At 50.8% G+C, this 20337-nt stretch overlaps 1 protein-coding gene across 1 annotated transcript in view; it reads left to right on the forward strand.

Annotated features, from left to right (window-relative positions):
* LOC144366818 (uncharacterized) overlaps positions 1 to 19942 on the forward strand; it is a 20335-nt gene extending 393 nt beyond the window's left edge. The window contains exons 2-11 of the mRNA XM_078021652.1: positions 667 to 12031; positions 12275 to 12462; positions 13945 to 14153; positions 14386 to 14591; positions 15661 to 15775; positions 17133 to 17248; positions 17415 to 17645; positions 18729 to 18843; positions 19038 to 19135; positions 19302 to 19942. Coding sequence (XP_077877778.1) covers positions 11969 to 12031; positions 12275 to 12462; positions 13945 to 14153; positions 14386 to 14591; positions 15661 to 15775; positions 17133 to 17248; positions 17415 to 17645; positions 18729 to 18843; positions 19038 to 19135; positions 19302 to 19529 — 1569 coding nt within the window. The 5' untranslated portion in view covers positions 667 to 11968 and the 3' untranslated portion in view covers positions 19530 to 19942. The remainder of the gene's footprint in view (positions 1 to 666; positions 12032 to 12274; positions 12463 to 13944; positions 14154 to 14385; positions 14592 to 15660; positions 15776 to 17132; positions 17249 to 17414; positions 17646 to 18728; positions 18844 to 19037; positions 19136 to 19301) is intronic.
* Positions 19943 to 20337: the final 395 nt, after the last annotated feature.

Genomic DNA, 20337 nt, shown 5'->3' on the forward strand with positions numbered 1-20337 from the left:
CACTGTCCCCCTGAGGTATGAATTGTCCCTTTGTCCAGTGTGTCAACACTGTATACACTCCCTGCCTGTTACTCACTCTTGGTAGCCATCTTGGTTATCAGATGGACTGTTGCAGTATCAGTGCTGACACTCACATACCCCTGATTTTACTTAAAGCTTAAGGGGAGCGATGGTGGGAAGTTTATTGAATTATGTTAAAATTATTCTATTTTACTATTAGTTACCATTGTCAATCTTCTCCTGTGCCTAATTTATAACAGTCATAAGAATGTAGATATAGGGGAAAACAGTGTATATAGGGCTCAGTGCCATCTGCAGCTCAGGCATCCACTGGGAGTCTCGGGATGTATCCCTGGGTGGGGGTACTACTGTATATTTTAAGTGGACTTCTAGACACCAAAGGTGTCTGATAATCTCTGATAATTGGTACGTTTAGGCCCCTGACGTATAATGTGATTATTGATCCAGTTGAAATAGCATCTACTGTGCTTGGTACCGTTCTGTGTAATTGCCCTAGTTCTTTGTGCCTGTTTTTGTCTGTCTCTTCTTTTCCTGCCTTTTGATTCCATCTACTCACATTTCTCAGCACACCTGTTATACTTCTTTTTAAAAACCTTTTTTAGTGGTTGCAGTGTATACTGAAAACTAACCCAGGTCCACTTTCAGATGACACTGCTGGGTCGAGACTGGTGTCAGTACCTCACAGCAACAAAGCATTCCTGGTGCTTTTGCCACCCCGCGTCACACTGTCATCTGACATGTAGGTATACAGTTCTCATCGAGGACATTTGTTAATTTTGTTCTGAACAAACTTATCCAAGAAAAATTAAGTTGTTTTTCTTTTTATGTCAGTCTCTTTCTGGCTGGGATCATGGTCCTTGTCTTTAAAGGACTTCTTTTAGCATTTCTTGCCAAGCAGCTTCCTGGTGACACAGTCCCTCCGTGGTGTGTCTGAGAGTCTCTATTTCTCTTCACTCTGAAGGCTGAGTTTTCAGGACATAGCTGTAGGTTGGGGGGCTTCCACCTCAACACTTCTAAGTGTTTTGCTCCACGCTCTTCCTTGAATACTTTCTGAGCAGTTGGATATATTGTGTCTCTGTTCCCAGAGGGCGGGCTTCTTCCTCTGGCCCCTTTAGGGTGTGTGTGTTTGATGGTGGTTCTGTTTTGGTGTTGGCTTGGCTTTCTCTTGGTGCTGCAGTTTGGATTCCTGGAGGCTGAGGCTGGATGGAGTTCTTTTGTTGTTTTTTCTGCTTGAAGTTCTCTGAGCCACTTTGATTTGGTACTAATTTTGGAAGTTCTCCTCTTCTCTTCCTTGGATTTCCATCTTGTCTACATGACACGTCTTATCTTCCCACAGTTCTTAGATGTTGGTTTTTTCTCTCCCTGTCTCCCTCCCCCTCAGCCTCTCTCCCTCTCCCTCTCCTCCTTTCCCTCTCCATCTCCCCCTCTCCCTCTCCCTTTTCCTCCCCCACTCCTCTCCATGTCTCCCTTTCCCTCTCCCTGTCTCCCTCTCCCTTGTTGCTCCCTCCTTCTCTCCCTCTCTCTCTCTCCCTCTCCCTCTCCATCTCCCTCTCCCTGTCTCCTTCTCCCTGTCTCCCTCATCTTCCTCTTCCTCTCCCTCTCCATCTTCTCCCTCTCCCTATCTTGCTTTGCTTTCCTGTTTTGGAAGCTGAGACATTCTTTGCTCAGTGGAGTCCAGTATGTTAATGAGCTTATCAAAGCTGTTTCTCATTTGTTTCCCAGCATTTTGTGTCTCCATCTCTTTCTGCCTTGTCCCCTCTGCTGGTGCCTGTTCTCTGTCTTTCCATGAGAGCCCTTGGCAGGTTAGTCGTGGTTGTTTGGGGGGTTCCTGGTCTGAGGGTCCCAGCATCCCTCCTGGTGGGAGTCTAGTGTCCTTGCTTGCTCCTCTCTCAGGCCTTTGCCTTTTAGTCTGCCTTGTAACTCTAGCACTGGGGAAGGGAGCTCCTGGAAATAGGCCTTGGGGAGTGTCCAGGAGTGGGAGGCAACCTTTCTGTGGCCCCTCCAGTGGGTCCCTGTCTCCTCAGCCTGCATCCTGGGCTGGGAATGTCCCCAGTGCTTCTCCCTGTTGCCCTCTTAGGTGGAACAGCAGGACTCAGGGTGCTGGAGCTGGGTGCCTGCCTTCCCCCAGGTGGCACAGGCTCTGGTGAATCCCACTTGTTCAGACTCTGATAAAGCAGTTTCTCTAGAGGGCAGCCTTGTTAGTAACAGAATGCTCTGGCGTATGTCAGAAAGGTCCAGAAACATGAGGAACCTGGAGACAGTCTCAGTCGGAACACTGAACTCCTGCAGGTGAAACCCACAAAGGTGGAGGGCCCCTGTGATCTGGCGGTGGTTCTGAGTTTTTCTTTTTCTTTTTTCTCTTTCTTTTTTCTTTTTTTCTTTTCTTTTTTTTTTTTTGTTGTTGTTGTTGTTGTTGTTGTTGTTGTTGCTGGGGGTTAAACTCAGGACTTTACTCTGCAGAACAAGCTCTGCCCACTGGGTTCCCTCCCTGGAGTTTTCAATATTCAACTTGCCTACTGAGCCTCAGAAATCCATCAATTACAACCTGCCTTTCCCAAGACTAGTATACACATTTTCATAGCAGCTTTCTTTATAGACAAGAACTGGAAACAGTGTAGATGTCTATCAGCAGGTGAGTGGATGCAGACTCCCCAGGCCCACCTTAAGAGACAGTTGATCACTCAAAAATAGGAAAGGGTAAGCTACTGACACTTAACATTGATGATGCTCAAAATAATTATGTTGAAAGAAGCCAGATTTAAAAAAAAAATAAAACATGCAGTATGATTCCGTTTATTGAAACTTCTAGAAAGTATATAGTAACAAAAAGCAGATCAGGGGTCACCTGGAGATGTGAGGGGGGATGGTCGAGGTGTGAAGGGATTGCAGAGAGGAAGGAGGAAACTTTTGGGGTAATAGACATGTTGTTTTTATTGATTGTGGTGCCCTCACAGCTGATGCATAGTATTGGAACTCAGCAGAGTGTGCTTGAAATGTGCAGGTTGCTGCCCTTCATTGAAACTGTTTTTTGAAATTAGCTACAACCAACAGGGGACAGAGAAGCCCCCAAGTGGTCTCTTCCTTTACTGAAGACTATGTTGTAGAAATTGATTGCAGAAGAAATCTCTTTCTTGTCCATGCAATGTTTTGAGCTTAGCAGTGCTTACCTGCTGCATGGCTAAATCGATCCTGCTTCAAATGCTGGGCGAGATCTTCAGGGGTGTAAGTACCACGTAGGCAACATGATGCTAAAGCGAGGTCTCTCTGCCCCCAGATGCAGGTCCCTTCCCTCATGCATTAATCCTTTGGGGATAAAGGGGAGAAGCCCTGCCTGGGGTTCCAAGGCCTTTGGAAAGAAAGTTGAGGGGTCCCGGGAGCAAAGAGGGTTGGGGATGTGCCAAGGGATGAGTAGGAGGTGCGCACTGGGAGGAGGACACTCCACACGGGCCTCCACTGTGCACCCAGTGTTCCACGAGGCTGGTTCAGAGCCAGGGCTGCAGGCCAGGAACGTCTGGGCACATTGCAGGTTCAGGGGACTCTGCCGAGCCTAGAGAAGGGGATACTGGGGCTGAGCAGCATCTATCAGGGCAATCGGTCGCTCCCACCTGACAGATCCCTTTCCAGGGCAATCTTGGGGCCCTGCTGCAGGGACACCCAGTGAGGATGCTCGAGGAAACCTTTCTGTCCAGTAACGCAGTGGGGCTGGTGAGGGCTGGGGTCCTAGGGCGAGCTGGCTGCAGCTTTTTACCTGAAGTCCCCCTGTCCCGCCCCTTGATGATCCTCCTGGAGTCGGGCCCCAAGTGACTTCTCCCTTGGCCGTCTTTGGGAAGCACCAAGGAACTGTCTGGGGCCCTGTCCCTGAGGGCGACAGGGCTTTCAGTGTTTGCTGACTTGAGTCGTGGGGAGTTTGTAAGGAGGACTCCAGCCCTCCACCTCTACCCGCAGACGTCCAATGGATGGCTAAAGGCAGAATTAGAAGGGCAGCATCTCTGCCTCAATATATGGCCCATCCATCCCCTTTGCCTGAGTCACCTTGGATTTGTTACTGGACCCTGCTGGCTGCATCAGTGCCCACCAGCACAAGGAACAGGCAAAAAAAAAAAAGAAAGAAAAAGGAAAAAATAAAGAACGTTGATCAAACTGGGGAGAAGCAGCCAGAAGGCTTGGAAGAAGCCCCTGACCCACAGAAGTGGTTACAGTTTATAGAAACAAAACCCAAGTGATCTACATATGTGAACTTTCTTGGCCTGAAGAAAAGCAAAAATGGGAAAAACACAGAAAATGCCTAGGCAGATGGCCTGTGCCCAGGCCTGAGGAAGGGCGGGACCCATCTTAGCTTTCCTGGCTCCTCAGGTGGGCTTGGGGGTTGCAGCAGAAGGAAGTTGCTGTTAATTCAGAATCCAGACCCCCGCCCCCATGCAGTCTGTTTCATGTCCCAGGAACAAGGTCTGATTGATGTGCATCTGAGAGCCAAAGCAGGTGGCACAGCTCTCCTGACAAGGCCCCACCTGGCCAATCCTGGGATGATGGACAGACCTCACCTGGTCAGGACCACCTGCTTTGGCAGCTGTGCAAAGCCCAAGCCCTTGCCCTCATTCCCCTTTCTATAAAAGCTCCAAGTCATTGTCACTCCCTGAAGACAGGCTAAGATGTGGGTCCCCTTGCCTTCCCCTTGTGGCTGCACTGATAAAAGTTCCTTTCCTGCTGGGCATGGTGGTGCATGCCTGTAATCCCAGAGATTCTCGGGAGGCTCAGGCAGGAGGATCACTTGAGGTCAACCTTGGTGATTTAGTGAGACCCTCAGCAACGTAGTAAGACCCCTTCTCAAAACAAGAATAAAAAGGATTGGGGTGTGCTCAGTGGTAAGGCACCCGGGTTCAATTCCTAGTCCTTTACCTGGAGCTGAAGCTCCCTGCCTCCTTTTCTTTTCCGGGTTAAAGCTTCCCCTGTGCATTCAGTCTTATTGGACTTGGAGTTACCATTGACCCAACTCAGAAGTTCCTATCTCTGGTATCTCCACCTCCTCTTGGTACTGGGGATTGGACCAGGGGCTCTGCCACTGAGCTACATCCTCAGTCCTTTTAATTCTTTATCTTAAGACAGTGCCTCAATAAGTTGCTAAACCTGGCCTCAAACCCACAATCCTCCTGCCTCAGCCTCCTGAGTCACTCTATCACAGGTGGGTGCCACTGTGCTCGGCCTGTGGTTGCATTTGGATGCAGTCCAAGCTGCTGCAGGTTTGGGGAATGTTCTTTGGGCATCTATATAACAGTACCTGGACTGGGGTGCTTTCTGAAGGGGGCACCAGACCCTCTCGCTGTTTTTCTGTGGATGTCTGCCTGGCCTGCAGTGGGTTGGTCACAGGACATTCAGGAGAGATCTAGGGCACTGGGCAGTGCCCTCCATTTAGCAGGTGACCTGGCAGGAAGAGCCCTTGCAGCAGGGAAGTGGGGTGGCACTCTGTAGGTGAAAGCACAGAGCTCTCTGATGACTAGTGACTAACACAATGTGAAGCAGAAACATCCCATGAACTTCATGTTCAAGTACAAAGTTGGCTAGGATGACTGGGTGGCATTGCAATCTCCTGAAGGTCCTTCTTGGATTCATACAAAAAGAGAGAGCGAGGGACTAAGGGGCAGGAAGGAAACACAACTTTTTCAAACACTGAGATCTGGAGTCCAGCTCCTGCCATGTAGTCAGTGAATGAATGGATAATAGTTGTTTTTACAGGACCATGTGACCTGGGGCTGCTCGGCTTCCTGTGGGCCCTCAGCATCCCTATGTATAAAGCAGGGGCACAGACCAAGGGTGCTGTCAGCTTTCTGTTGCTGTGACAAAGCATCTGAGAGAATCCCCTTAAAAGGAAACAGGGTTTCTTTTGGCTCATGGCTGCATAGGTCTCAGACCATGTCACCTTAGCCCTGTTGCTTTGGGCCTGTGGCAGCACAGTAGGACATCCTGGCAGCTGGAGCACATGACAGAGGAGGCTGCTCATCTCTGGGTAACTGGGAAGAGGGTGGGTAGGACTGGGCTGGTTCCCAATATCCCCCTCAAGGTCACACTTCTTATGATCTCATTCCTTCCATGAGGCCCCACCTACTAAAGTTTCCATTATGTCCCAAGGGCCACAGGCTGGTGACCAAGACTTTAGTAGCACATGGGCAATGGGGACATTTGACATCCAAACCACAATACCAAGTGATCATTAGCTGGGGGCTAACCTCTGGTCACCGGGCCAACCCCTCCCCACAGCCCAGGCCTGGGGAGATTGACTGCATTGTGCAGGACACCCACTGCAGGCAGCTGCCTCAGCCAACATGGAAGTCCTTAGCAGAGGCTCTTTTTTTGAGGGTGAGGGAGATACCGGTGTTTAGTCTCAGTGGTGCTTGACCACTGAGCCACATGCCCAGCCCAATTTTGTATTTTATTAGAGTCAGGGTCTCCCTGAGTTGCTTAGTGCCTTGCCATTGCTAAGGCTGATTTTGAAATTTTTGATCCTCCTGCCTCAGCCTCCTGAGGTGCAGGGAGTACAGGAGTGCACCACTGCATTGGCCAAGGGGCTCCTTTTTGGCAGTGGGGTTTCCTTGGAGAGAAAGCTGACCCTGTCCTGGGGTCATCCCTGATTTTCCCATACAGCAGTGCTTTGTTACTTTTTCTTTTCTCTGGAGGGCAACTCAATTCATACTTAGTAAACATAGCCCCACAGGTTCTCTGATTAAGAATAGTGCAGAGCTGGGGGGCAGTGGTGCATTCCTGTAATCCCAACAACTCTGGAGGCTGAGGCTGGAGGATGGCATGTTTTAAACCAACCTTAGCCATTTAGTGAGGCTCTAAGCAACTCAGTGAGACTCTGTCTGTAATGAAGTATTTTAAAAAGGGCTGGGGATGTGGCTCAGTGGTAAAGCACCCTTTGGTTCAACCCCTGGTACCAAAAGAGAGAGAGAGAGAAGTGAAGAAATAAGGGAAAACAAAACTCAAGCTAAGATCTTAACCCTGCAAACGCAGCTGGTAGAGAAACGTGCTGACTTCAGGGCTATGGGGATTCACCTCACCAAGACTCAGTTAGCAAATGCTCTCCAATCCTGTCACCCTCAGGTCTGGGTGAGCTCCACAGTAGAGCACTTGCCTAGCATGTGCAAGGCCCTGGGTTCAATGCCCAGTGCGGCAACAAAAAGAATTTCAAAACCCCATGTGATCCTCATGTCCAGGGAGAGCAGTCAGAGCAGCTGTCTGCCCCTGAGACTGGGCCTGGGAAGACTCACTGGGAGGATGCCAGGGGGCTCATCAAAGGTCCGGGGAATTGCCACCAGTGCGGCCAAGGTCACTCCTAGATGGCAAAATGAAACCTGTGAGCCATGTTTTCTGTGACTCTCAGAAATCCCTTCCACACCTCTGTCCTTAAAACAGGGAAGAGTAATAATGTCACTCAGTCCCTTTGTTCTGCTGGGACGACAGTGGTCTTTAGAGGAGATCCCATGGCTGCCCTGGGTCACCCCCTGGTTCACATCCCCTTAGTGACCAGTGGTCTCTTCCCACCTGAATGCTGTCCAGACCCGACTCCTGGGGTGCAAGCCTTCCCCTCCACCCTCCACCAGTGCTCACCAGCTGCCCTGGGGCATGGGAGCCTGTGACCCAGGCTTGGGTAGGGTTTCCCCCTTAGCCAGAGCCATCCTGACAGCCCCAGCCTGGAAGTGGCTGCCTGGAACAGAGCAGGAGGTTGCTCCCTGTGGCCCCTCTGGTCCCTCTCTTCCTCCTGTTGAAGGAGCATGTGAGGAATGACTTGTCCTTAACCCTGTGCAGAAGCTTCCAAAGAAACCGCTTCAAAGCCCTGGAGCAGGGGAGGGGGTTGAAAGGTTTGGAGATGGAGCCATCTGAGAAGAAATGGCAGAACTTCAGAGATGAACAAGAGAGCAGGAGTTCCAAGCCTCTTTCTATGGAGTTTCTAGCAAAACAGGATGTTGGTTGCAGGAGCCAGATGCAAGCCAGGCTCAGATGACCCCATGGAGTACCATCAGGCGACCAATGGCCACTTCAAAACTGTATCGTAAAAGAGCTTCCAGTCCTGAAGCACAAACTATGCCAGGGGCCTCCAGGCTAAGTGACAGAAGCAGGCACACAATGACACATGGTCTGTGACCTCACTCATGGAGAGTATAATACAGTTGTACCATAGAAGTAGAAAACATTACTACCTGCCTTGCCTACCTGATCCTCACAGTGTCCCCAAGAAGCCAATACAACAAACCAGAAAGCACAGTGTCCCTGCTAGCAAGTGCAGGACCTAAGTCTTGAACCCAGACACAGAGACCAACCAAATTAAATGAAATATTTACTGGAATACTGGTAGAAATCTAGGAGAAGAGGCTGTGGCCTAGAAATGGGGAGGGTTGGCTTCAATCCTCAAAACCCAAAGCTGTCAAGATGGTTCAATTGACCATCCGCATTAGAAACTACTCTTCAACGAAATATGCCCCAAACATTCTCAAAACAGAGGGACCGATTGGGAGGAAATGGCAACCCAGTAGAACAGGAGGCACGAGGAGAAACAGATGAGCACTATGCATGGGAGGAGGTCACTGGAACACAGCTGGCAAGAACATGAACACAGGCTCAAATGATGTATTTCATTTATTTATTTTTTACAAAAATTAAGGATGTTGATAATATGTGCTGGGAGGGGATAGGAAGATAAGCTTTTTTCATACATTTTGGAGGCACATTTAACATTATCCATGAAACTTAAAAAATGCACGAATGCTGGATACATTGATGTGATGACTCTGATGCAGAGTCACGTGCTTCCAATCCAGGTAGAGGTGCTCAGGAGCAGCCTGGGCTGGCACGTGGGTTCCCCACCTCCACACCTGTGGAACATCTTGGGGCTCTGAGAAGCACAGCAGCCTGACCACGTGAGGGCATCTGCTGTCTCTGCGGACAGTGAGCTGGGTTTTTTTCATGTCCCTCAACAATTCCACATAACACCAGCTCTGAACCCAGAGTCCTGGGCACTTAGTTGAGGCTCCATCAGCTCCCACCTCTCTCTACCTGACAGAGCCCTCCTGGCTCCCTCTGCACTCATTACATTGAAGATGAAAACCTGGAGGGTGGGACTTCCTGTCATCCAGAAGTTCCCAAACACATTCCACTGTTCCTGGAACTCAAATGATTGGGGTGGGCCACAAGCACCCTGGCATCCATGTGTGGGAACCATGGTAGTATAATCAAGAAACAGGAAGGAGAGGGGTTGGACTGATCAGTACAGATGGCAGGGCATAGTACAGAGTGGAATGGAGAGTTCTCACCTGGGGTGATTGTTGTGATGTGCACAAATGATCTGCTGGTGCTGGGGTGCCCGCATGGTTTCTGGGGTCTTGAAAGGCTACACATGCCCACAGAGTGTTCTCAGATGCAGTGGGAGGCCCGTTCCAATATGTACATGTGGAAGAAGTAGGAGACCCCCTTAGTGTGGAGGTGCCATCTAGAAGGCAGCCTCACTTCTCTGAAAAACTTGATTGGAAAAAAAGGGTACGGACCTGTGCCCAAAGAGCCATATATGCTCCTGGAAGTTGGTGGTGGAAATAGTTCTCCATCCTTTAATCACTCCCTCACTCACTAATGTCCTTGTGTCCTTGAGAAAGGCTTTCCCTTTCCTGGTTCTCCTGAATAGAAATCCTCTTGCCTCTTGGGTGAATAGGGTTATGGGTTGTGCAGAGGGTATTGGTCCACTGAGCATCTCAGAGACTGTCCTTTATGGAGCCTAATGATCCCAACTGGGGAATGAGGCCAGGGTCCTAACTGTGGTTAGTGTGAGGACACCATGGGTTCAGAGAGGGAAAGAAGGACAAGGGAAACTCAGATGTCCCTTCATGGCCCCTGGAGTTAGAGGACTTACCCCTTTGCACCTGGGATCAGGAGACCTCATTTCCTCCAGGACACGCACACTCAGACGTAAAACTTGAGTGTGGGTTCCTTTCTGGGGCCCAGGGCTGTTCTTAGCCACCAGGAATGACAGTGCTCTCCATGCTGAGTGGAGCTATTTTTGCCTGGAAAGAGCCCATGGTCACGCCTTGTCCAAAACATCCCACGCCAGGAGGTCCTATCCCTACATTCCTGTTCTGAAAGGAAGCCACTCAGAGACAAAGTGGGTCCAACCACCTCCTATGTGTTCACTCATCACTGTGTTCCAGCAGTCACCCCAGTGAACAGTCCTGATGGGATTAAATGTGGCTCAGAATGTCACCCTCATGAGCTCTACCCTGCTACAGCTGCAGTTCTGCAGTGGGAGAAACTCAAAACCTCAAAACACATGCACATGAAAGAAAAGAGCAAGAGCCAGAGCCCAAACAGGCCAGGTGTGGCAAAGACAGCTGGAGTGCCTAGGTTGGGACTCAGAATTATATCAGTGGGGTGGCATTGCTGCTGACACCAGCATGATAACAGAGAGCCAGCCCTGCTCATTTTGGGGAGCAGTGTGTTGAAAAAGGCAGCAGAAATTGAGAGGCAGAATTGAGTTTGGCTGTAGGAGGAGGTTGGGTAAAAGACCAGTGTGAGTTGGAGGGACTGGGCAGATAGAGAGAGGCCAGGGCACACCCCAAAGCCTGGAGACTGCACTTGATGTCCAGGGTTGTGAAACACCACCTCCCCTCTTACTCACAACTGAGAGCAAGGGGCATTGATAAGTTCAGTTTGTGTGCAGCTGCATCCAAGGTGGCTCGGCTAGGCACCTCTGTTTCCTTGACTCAGGAGGCTGGAAGTCCAGGCTCCACTGAGGCTCAGCTGGGAGGATCAGAGTCTGAGTTCATGCCTGTGTTCCTGGTAGGATCCATGTTGGCTGAGCCTCAGTGTTTTTGTAATGAGAGGATGGGTGACCGTCATGTCTTTATCACAGGACACACTTGCTAAATGGATTTGTTTGCTCTGAGGAGGAAAGAGAGAGGGGGGAGTGGTGCTGGAGACAGGGATGCAGACAGGGGTCATGGACTTGGCATAACTCAGTCTTGGAGGTGATATCCCATCACCTGTACCCACTTCAATTCCCATGAATCCAGAGGCTGGGCCCCCTTGAGGTGAGGGGTGAACTGGTTCTGGGCAGCAGGATGCTGTGGTACCTCGGAGTCTCTGTGAGACCCCAACACTAGACACACTTGGCCCTTTTGAAATATTAGGAGAAGCCTTGGGAAGCTGTATGGCAGAGGGGAGCAGCCTCTGCATCTCAGTCACCTCCAACTTGCCATGGTATAGAGTGGGAACTGCAGCCATGATTGGACGGACATTGGCCACGTCCCTGTGTGGGACACAGGCCTGATTGAGTTAGGGTGTATTCTTTGTCTCTCCCCTTCTTGTGATTGTCACATGTCTACATTTGTTCTTTAGCCAACTGTGAGTCCCATCCGTGGTTTCAGAGAGAATAGAGGGTGTTATGGGCCAATAGACACAATAAACCCTAGAGATTAGATGCTACCCTACTTTCCAGAAAAGACTGGGCACACCATGAGTTGCACAATGATGGGACCAGGATCCAAAAGCTGCTGTGAGGGAAGGACTGGTTGTGAATGCATTTTTGAAGGCTCCAAGCTGGAACTCTAGTGGCACCAAGCAGGGCAGATGCTGGTGGGGATGTTTGGGTAGTTGTTGGTGAACACATGCGCACCTGAGATGGGTAGGCATGCAGGAGAAATCAGCAGCCCATAGGGCTTTTGAAAGTGGTCTTATGTGAAAAGAGGCTCAGGTATGGGCACAGGAAATGACATCATTGCCTTGACAATGGATCAAACAGAACATGGAACCCTGGTATCCAGGCACCCACTTCACTGACCAAGCCATCCGAGCTCATTTGGATGGAGACACTGGAGTGAGAAGGATGTTCCCCTGTCCTTGCAAACAATGCTGAGCCTCAGGCTCCCAGGAATCTCAGGGGGGCCAACTAGGCCTTTTGTGGATACACTGGATGAGGATTCAACTTAGACGCCAGAGCCTCTGGCGCTTGTCGCAGAGGAGCTCAAGAGTAACAGTGAGTAGCACAGGGCAGGTGAGCCCAGCAGGCCCTCTAGTCTGATCCCTGATGAATGGCCCAGGACTCCTATTCTGACTCTGTGTGTGTGTGTGTGTGTGTGTGTGTGTGTGTGTGTGTGTGTTTGTGTTTGTACTGATAGGAACTGACCCATTGTGCTTTGACTCTAGTGTATTGGCACAAGTCATTTTTCTGTTTGTCACCATTTCCATTTTGAACCCACCATTCTTGGTCCCAACCCAGGGTGAAAATGATCAGAACACGGAGGAGCCCTTCAGGATACAGAGCCTTGAACCTTACAGGCAGGACCAGCTTAGGAATGAGCTCCTGCCTGTCATTTGTGGGAGGAACCTACATTTCAGCAGCAACATGGGGTTAATCTCCTGGGATTCCATCCCCACCCAGCAGGTGCTGGATCTCTTGTTCCCAAGGTAAGCACCAGACCACCAAGCCCAAGTGTGTAGCCCCCTCATGCCTGGGTCTTGGGGCTGCCATGTACCTCTCAGGGACCCAAAGGTTTGTGATACCTAATAGATAGAGAACCACACTCATAGTGGAATGTCAGCCCCGAATGGGACAAGTCCTGGAGGTGCCTGCCACAGCCTTGCAAGGGGAGTAAACTTTCCCTCTCAGGCAGAGAAACCATCCTGACTCCAGCTGATCCACAGAGGTCCGTGGAGCAGTCCCCACACACTGGGCACCACAGCTCAATGGTGTGCAATGAGCTCATTTCCAGGTGGACTCAGTGAGGCCAGGTGGCCTTTCTGGTTGATGTTGGCTTTGTGAAGAAGGTAGATCTGTGCCAGAGGCGTCTCAAAACTCGGGCCTTGGGAAAAGCACTTTTGGATTAATAAAGACATGTTAGTATACATAGTGGGACAGAGCGTCCTAGCTGGGACATAGCTGGACAGGGGCTTTGGACATGGCAGCTCCCACCCCCAGAGATATGTGGGAATCAGCAGTTTGGGCTCATTCACTGATGAACATGGAGAAAGCACCCACTGTGTGAAGACACGTTTCCAGTCACGTTTCATAATTCAGTGAAAAATGGGGTGCAAATGACTGCCATTGTGTTCCTTTTCATGGGGGTCAGCCTAAAACCGCAGGTGCCATGAGTACATATCCTACATGTGACTGCATCTCTGACTCCATGAGGCATAACTGCACGTTGTCCTCTTCAGTGACTGTGGTGGACCCCTGGACCAACTTCAACATAGAATGGGCTTGGGGTCAAGAGGGTGGGCTCCTGTTTCCAGAATAGGGACCTGCAAGGTGATTTGACTTGGGAAGGCTGAGGAAAGATTGCTCTCCCCAATTCTGTGTTCTGCCTGCAGTGTAAGGTGTGGGGCTTCAACAGTAGGAGGGATAAGGCGAGGAGTTGTAGGTAGTCATGGTCCACTGGGGAAGCCCCTGGGACAATGGATCCCTCCACACCACACCTCCCTGTCCTCCCCCAGGGACACAGAGATGTAACCTGCACTCATGGGAAAAGAGAGGTCCACCGCTACTCAGGGGGACTCAGTGAGAGCTCACAGAGAATGAGGTAGTATTGCAGCCCACGCCAGGGGCGGAGGTGTCTCTTGAGCCCTGAGAAGAGTGGGCAGGAGGACAGACACTCCTGGAAGGTGCATTCCAGGTTGGAGTGCACGTAGCCAAGAGGAAGAAGAGTGTCAGGCCTGCCCAGAGGAGGGGAGAGCTGGTCATACCATGGATCTAACGCTCCTTTATTGAAGGTTCTTTGCCTGTAGCGACCTGTCCTGTCCCTGCTTGTACAGCCACTGTGTCTTGTCTGAGGTGGACTGGTGTGTTCAGAACCAGGGACGGTTCAGAAGTGTAGGGTCAGAGGTTTTCTCTGGAGGCCATGGCGAAGGCAAGGCCAGGGTTTTGCTGACTCCACACCTGCCTCCCCACAGTGCCTCACCTTCCTTCCTGGGGACCTGGATTAACTTCTACACCGAGGATTCCCATCAGCCTCCAGGCTCTATGAGTCTGCAGCAGCTGCTGCCATATATGTGGCTCTTGCTGGTTGGTTTGTACCTGGAACATCAAGCATACCACCTCCTGGCCGCAACTGAAGATGGCATATCAAGCCAGGCAGCGACTGAGAGCCAGGCGGACCGGGGTGAGTACCTAAGGGTATATGAGGAGAGGTCCGAGTGTTGTCCCACTGCAGGGAGTCTGTATGCCTGGTGTTGGGCTGGAAATTAGGATAAGCCTTTGTCCATTCAGGAAGTGACCCCAATCTGCAAAGAGGTCCTGTGTGGGCTAAGGGCCTGAGTTCTTCCTGGCAGCAGGGGTATTGTCTGTGTGAAGGTCAGGGCAAGGCAGTCATGTTGGCATTTTTTCTCCTCTAGCTACAAGCTCAGTTCCTGTTACGGCTCCTAAGCCAACCCCAGAGCCAGAGCCTTCTCCCTGGGAAGGGGCAGAGCCAGAGTCCAGGACATCAGGGGTCTCCACTGGGCACTCCCAACGGCCCCAGTACAACAGGCGGGTGAGAGGCAGGTGTCTCATTCACGTCTACCTGGAAAATGAAATGACAACACAGTATAAGAGCATCCTGGTGAGTCTTCGAGCAGGGGAATCTCCTGGGAGCCCACAGTGGGGAAGACCGAGTCCACAGAAAACACCTTGGACTAGGCCTGTCTTCTTGAACTGGAGTTTCTGGAAGGTCAGGAAGGAGAGCAGAAAGTGAGGAAGAGAGAGGCGGGAGAGCAGCAGCATGCCAGGTCTGGGTGCGAGTGGGCCTGCGTGTTTTGGGGTGTGCAGGTCAGAAGTGCAGAATTGAGTGCTGGGTTCAGAGGAGGTCAGAGAAATATCGAGGGTACAGGCCATCCTCTACTGATTTTGGTATTGAGGAGGAGTATATTGAACCGTGGAGATTGAAGCAGAGGAGTTGGCAGTCAGTCATTTTCTTGTGTGTGGGAGGGGATATGTTGCTGGTTGAAGAGAAGGGAGCCATTGTAGAATGATTAGGGTGGGTAGGTGTGGGTCACAGACAACTGGGGCCCTTGGAGGGCCCATTAATGTCCTAGTTTGCATGTATGTGAATAGAGCGTGTCTCTCTGCAGAATTTTCCTGGGTGTGGAGTATCCATCATGAGACTCTGGTGTCCACCTCTTGGGGAGCCATGTTGAACCACTGCACCTGCTGGGTCCAAACCTCCTGACACCCCAGCAAGCACTGACACTCTTGAGCCCAGCAACTTCCATGCCTATCATTAAAGAGTCCTAGTGTGTGTTGTTCCCTGGCTGTCAGGACCAAAGCACCTAGGGTTTGTGCCTGGTCCACACAAAAATGCAGCTGCATCCCAGACCAGAGCAGGGATATGGAAGTCCACTGGACCATTCCTCCCATCTTGATGGGACTAGAGTGTGTCTGTACAAAGCCTTTTGGTCCTTATTCCCTTGTCCCTGTAGGGCATAGCAGGTTGAAGCAAACTCTTGTACCAAGATTGGACTAGAGGCTCATAGGAAGACCCCACATGATCACATGAAGGCCTCAGGTAGCAGGGTAACAAGATGGTGCCCTTGTGTTGAGAGCTCTCTTGTCTCTGATTGTCCTTGAGCACTGTCCTCTGGGTAGCTACTCCCAAATTCCCTCTCTGATGAGCTTTCTCCAACCCTGCTCAGGTGACCTGCCAGGACAGCACTCCAGTCATCATCCGCAGGGCCTTAGATGCACACTTGCTCCAGCAGGAGGATCCAGAAAACTACGAACTTCTGCAAATTGTCTCGAACCATCAGAGTAAGTGGAACCATCAGAGGGTAGGGAGCAGTGAGTCACAGTGGGCTCAAGATATCTGGGAGCCAAGACACAGTGTGCATTGACCCAATGCCCAGGAAGAGTATGGTGGGACTTGTGCACAAAACAAAGTGTAATGATGGGGCATAAATCTGCAGGTTCTTCATGTTCCCCAGGGGCTGTGGACCTGCCTATCATGTGTTCTTTCCTTGGCCTGAGGAGGCATTGCAAAGCTATTATCCACAAGGGGCCAAGAAGAGAGGCTTCTTTGTCTTGTGTCAAAGAAGACAGACAACCAGAGGGTGCCTACTTTGGCAGCCTTTCCTGACCTAGACGAGTACATGAGAAAAGCAGTTCAATGAAGAATCATTTCTGGCTTCCAATCTTTCTATTCATTGCAAACTGAGTCCACTTAGGACCAGAGGCCATTTCTAGAGAGAAGTATGTGGTAGAATAGAACCCTTCACAGCTTGAAAACCCTTCTTGGAGAGAGAGAGAGAGAGAGAGAGAGAGAGAGAGAGAGAGAGAGAGAGAGAGAGAGAGAGAGAGAGAGGGAGGGAGGGAGGAAGAAGGAGGAGGAGGACGAGGAGGAGGAGGACGAGGAGGAAGATTAGGAGGAGGAGGATGAGGAGGAAGAGAAGGAGGAGGAGAAAAATGAACATAAGTTGAAGGAGGAGACCATGAATAAGAAGGTCAAGATTACTATTAGAAGAAGCATGAGGAGAAGATGAAGAAGAACAAGAACAAGGAGAAACACAAGCCAAACAAGAAGTATAACAATAAATTGATTAAAAATGTGAATGAGAATTATACTCATGAGGAGGAAATGCAGAAGTAGGGAACTCAAGAGAAATATATTGCTCTGGATGGCACAGCCCTGCTGTGGACATCCTCCACCCACGCTCAACACACCTCCAAACCACACCCCTCAAATTAGTGTAGCCCTGTATGAGTGAATGAATCCACTAGCAAGGTGGAGGCACCCACCATCAAGTGCTTTTCCCCAAACCCACCTGTGATCATTGCTGCAGTGGGGAGAAAACCTTCAACACATGAGTCTTTGGGGACCAATCCAGATACAAAGTCTAGCTGTTTCTCTTTGGTGGGTCCAACGTGAACTAAGAGGGTCTGGGGTACAAGGGGCTATTTCCTTGAAAGGTGTTCCTGTAGTGGACCTCCTGTGCATAGAGGGTCCTCAGGGAGGAATCAGTGGGGAGTCTTTGGTGGAACAGTAGCTGGATTCGGGGGCTCTCAGGTGTATGTCTGAGACCTGAGTTGGCAGAGGCTCTCAGTTGTGGGGGATGTTGGGGAGTATATTCCTTGAGTGTCACCTACCACGCCTCTGCCCCTGCCTCTCCAGAGCTGAGGATCCCTGCTGATGGGAAAGTATATTATGCCCTGGATGGAGAAGTGGATTATAACTTTCTTCTTCGGGAAACAGCTGCCAGCAAGTCGTTGAAGGTCAAGCCAAAGGAGGTAAACAGCCACCTTCTTCAGTCTTTACTCCTGGTGCCACTCCACATCCTCCAAGGGGACAAGAACCTCAGGTTCTGGATGGATGTTGTAGAATGCCCACAGAACCAACTGCCAGGCTGGGTGGGGTGCAGTTGCTGGGCTTTGCTGATGTTTTCATCCCCCACAGTTCTTGGAGCCTTCTGTGGCAGTGGCATCCAGGACCCCAGCAGCTGTGAGCAGCAGCTCTGCAGTGGCTGCAGGATCATTGCCCCAGGCCACCCAAAGCAATGAGTGCTGCATGAGAAAAGTCACCAGTAGTAGCTCCTCACTGCTTCACTCCAGCGAGCAGGTGGAAGACAGCCACTTTGTTCACGTCCTCCTAGAGGGACAGAGCCTGAGGGAGACAAAGTGCATCCTGGTAAGCCCGACAGCAGGGCTGCCTCCTGGGTGTCCACACAGTGGAAGGCAGGAGACACAGCCAACCCTGGGGCTATGGTGGGAAATAAAGAAGAGAGAGGTCTGTCTTAAGGGCTTGACCTGAGGAGGGAGAGCATCAGCATGCCCAGCTCCAGTGGTGAGTGGGCCTGTGTATTGTGGGTTTTGCAGGCCAGAAGTGCAGACGGAAGTGCTGTGGACAGATGAAGGCAGAGATATGTCCAGGGTGTAGGCTGCAGTGCCTAGAACTTGGTATTCTCAATGAGTGAGGTTGGAGCAGAGGTGGTGGCAGTTATTTGTCACATGTGTAGGAGGGGATGTGTTCCTGGTGGCAGGGAAGAGAACCTCCTTAGCATGACTAGGTGTAGGAATTTGGGGTCGGGATCACCTGGGGGGTCATGCCAAAGCTTCGGAATGTTAGCCTTTGCATGTATGTAAATACAGAGCTAAAGGGGTTCTTGGCAGAATTTCTATGGATGTGCAGTAGACACGCTAATGCTGCAGGTGTCCAGCTGCAGAGGAGACATGTTCAGTGACTGCCAGTGCTGAGTCAAGTACATCATTACAACCAGACCCTCACCGAGCTTCCAGAGCCCAGGGCCTCTCAAAGCTGTCATGAAGCACTCAAGTGCACACTCTTGTATCTGAGTCTGTTTTGTGTAGTGGCAGTCAGGACCAAAATTTTCAGTGCATCTGCCTCTTCCACCCACAAAGGCAGCCTGCATCCCAGAGCACACTTGGTGCGCAGATCCCTGGCCCATTGCTCTCATCTCAGTGTGATGAGAGTGTGTCTGTGCACAGGCAGTTTGGTCCTTTGACCTGAGTGGAATGTGGCTCCCCAGGGGGAGGGGAGATGGCAGGTACAGGCAGATATTTGTACCAGGATTGTTCTAGTAGCACATTGCAAGAACCCAGGGGGTATATGGAGGACACACTTGGGTAGCAGGATAACAAGATTGTGCCCTTTTATATGTAGCTAATATTTCTCCTGAATGTTTGACCACAGTCTTCTGGGTAGCTCCTCAAAAAGCCATTCTCTGATGACATTTGTCCCACCCTGATCCAGGTGACCTGTCAGGAGACGGTGACAAGCCTCATCCGCAGGGCCTTGGACCAAAATTTGTTGCAGCATGAGGATGTGGACAACTTTGAGCTGCTGAGTATGATGTCTGAGGATGAGAGTAAGTAGGACAATCAGACAGTGGGGAGACATGATCCACAGTGGGCTCAGGATAACTCACAGCCAAGAGAAAGTGGGCCTTGGCCCCAAAATACCAAAGTGTGGTGGGCCTGGCAGAGACTCTCAGGGGGTGTGGGTGTTTTGTGGTATAATCCTTGAGTGCCACCTAACAGTTCTCTCCACTTCGCTCTGCAGAAATCCAGGTCTCTGACCACTCACTCGTGTGTCTGTCCATGAATCCGGGAATAAAATATTTCATCGTGAGGAAACGCCCCCAGGTCAAGGCAAAGGAGGTAAACACCTACCTTATTCAAGCTGTACTTGTGCTGCCATTCCACTCCCACCTGGGGAAATAAGAAGCCTGAGCACCTGGATATATGTGCTAGAAGCCCATAGAGCCAACTGACAGGCTGGGGTGGCTTTCTGTTTCTGGGTTTGCTGATGTTCCATCCCCCACAGTTCTCAGAATCAACCTGCAAGTCCTCCAGGCCGCTTTCCCACAAGCAGGTGGGAGACACCTGCTTAATTCGTGTCCACTTAGAAACACAAAGTCCAAAGATGGCCAAGACTGTTTTGGTAAGCCTGGGAGCAGGGGTGTCCCCTGGTGCTTACACCTGGGTGGGGAGCAGACACTGGTCCAATACCATGGACTACTCATGCCCTCTTGAATTTGGAGCTTCTGGATGATCAGGAAGACAGAGGGGAATCAAGAAGGGAGAGGTCAGTGTGAAGGGCTGGAGCTGAGATGAAGGAGAGAAGCAGCTTGTCCACTGCCATGTCTGAGGGAGTCTGTGTGTCAGGTGGCAGCATGCAGTCCAGAAGGGCAGGGGCAGGTATGGGTGACAGATGAGAATAGGATAGGACCTAGGTTGCAGATTCCCTTGTATGGGATGCTGACGTCTATGGAGGAGGACAGCAGTGTGAGGTTCTCCATGTTCCTTGAACAAGGAGCTGAGAGAGTCTCTCTGCAGAGTCGATATGGATGTGGAGCAAGCACACTAAATGTCCAGGTAACCCAATGACCACCCTTGCCGGATGAGGTGCCCTCCTACATCCCAGCCAGCACTGCACCTCTGGAGGCCAGGAGCTCTCGTGGCTATGTTTCAGCACTCCTGTGTGTGGTCATGTTCCTAGGTCTGTTTTTGGCCCTGGAAATCCAGACCAAAGCCTCTAGGTTTTGTGACTAGGCCATTACCAATGCTGCCTGCATCCTCGGGCAGACCTGGGATCTTGGAGGCTATTGTCCCATTCCTCCCAACTTGTGGGATGAGATTGCATCTGTATGCAGGTAGTTGAGTCCTTTCACTTCGAGAGGAGTGCAGCTCCACAAAGAGCAATGGCAAGCCCAGGAAGTCCTATGTACAAGGATTGGGCTAGTAGCCTATGGGAAGAGCCCACACAATGAGTAGAAGGTCAGCCTCAGGTAGTAGTGTCATGGATGTTTCCCTTGTATTTAGAGTGGAGGTGCCTCCAAAATGCCCCTGCCCACTGTCCT

Source organism: Ictidomys tridecemlineatus, chromosome 9, assembly GCF_052094955.1.
Source record: "Ictidomys tridecemlineatus isolate mIctTri1 chromosome 9, mIctTri1.hap1, whole genome shotgun sequence".
NCBI classification, from domain to species: domain Eukaryota; kingdom Metazoa; phylum Chordata; class Mammalia; order Rodentia; family Sciuridae; genus Ictidomys; species Ictidomys tridecemlineatus.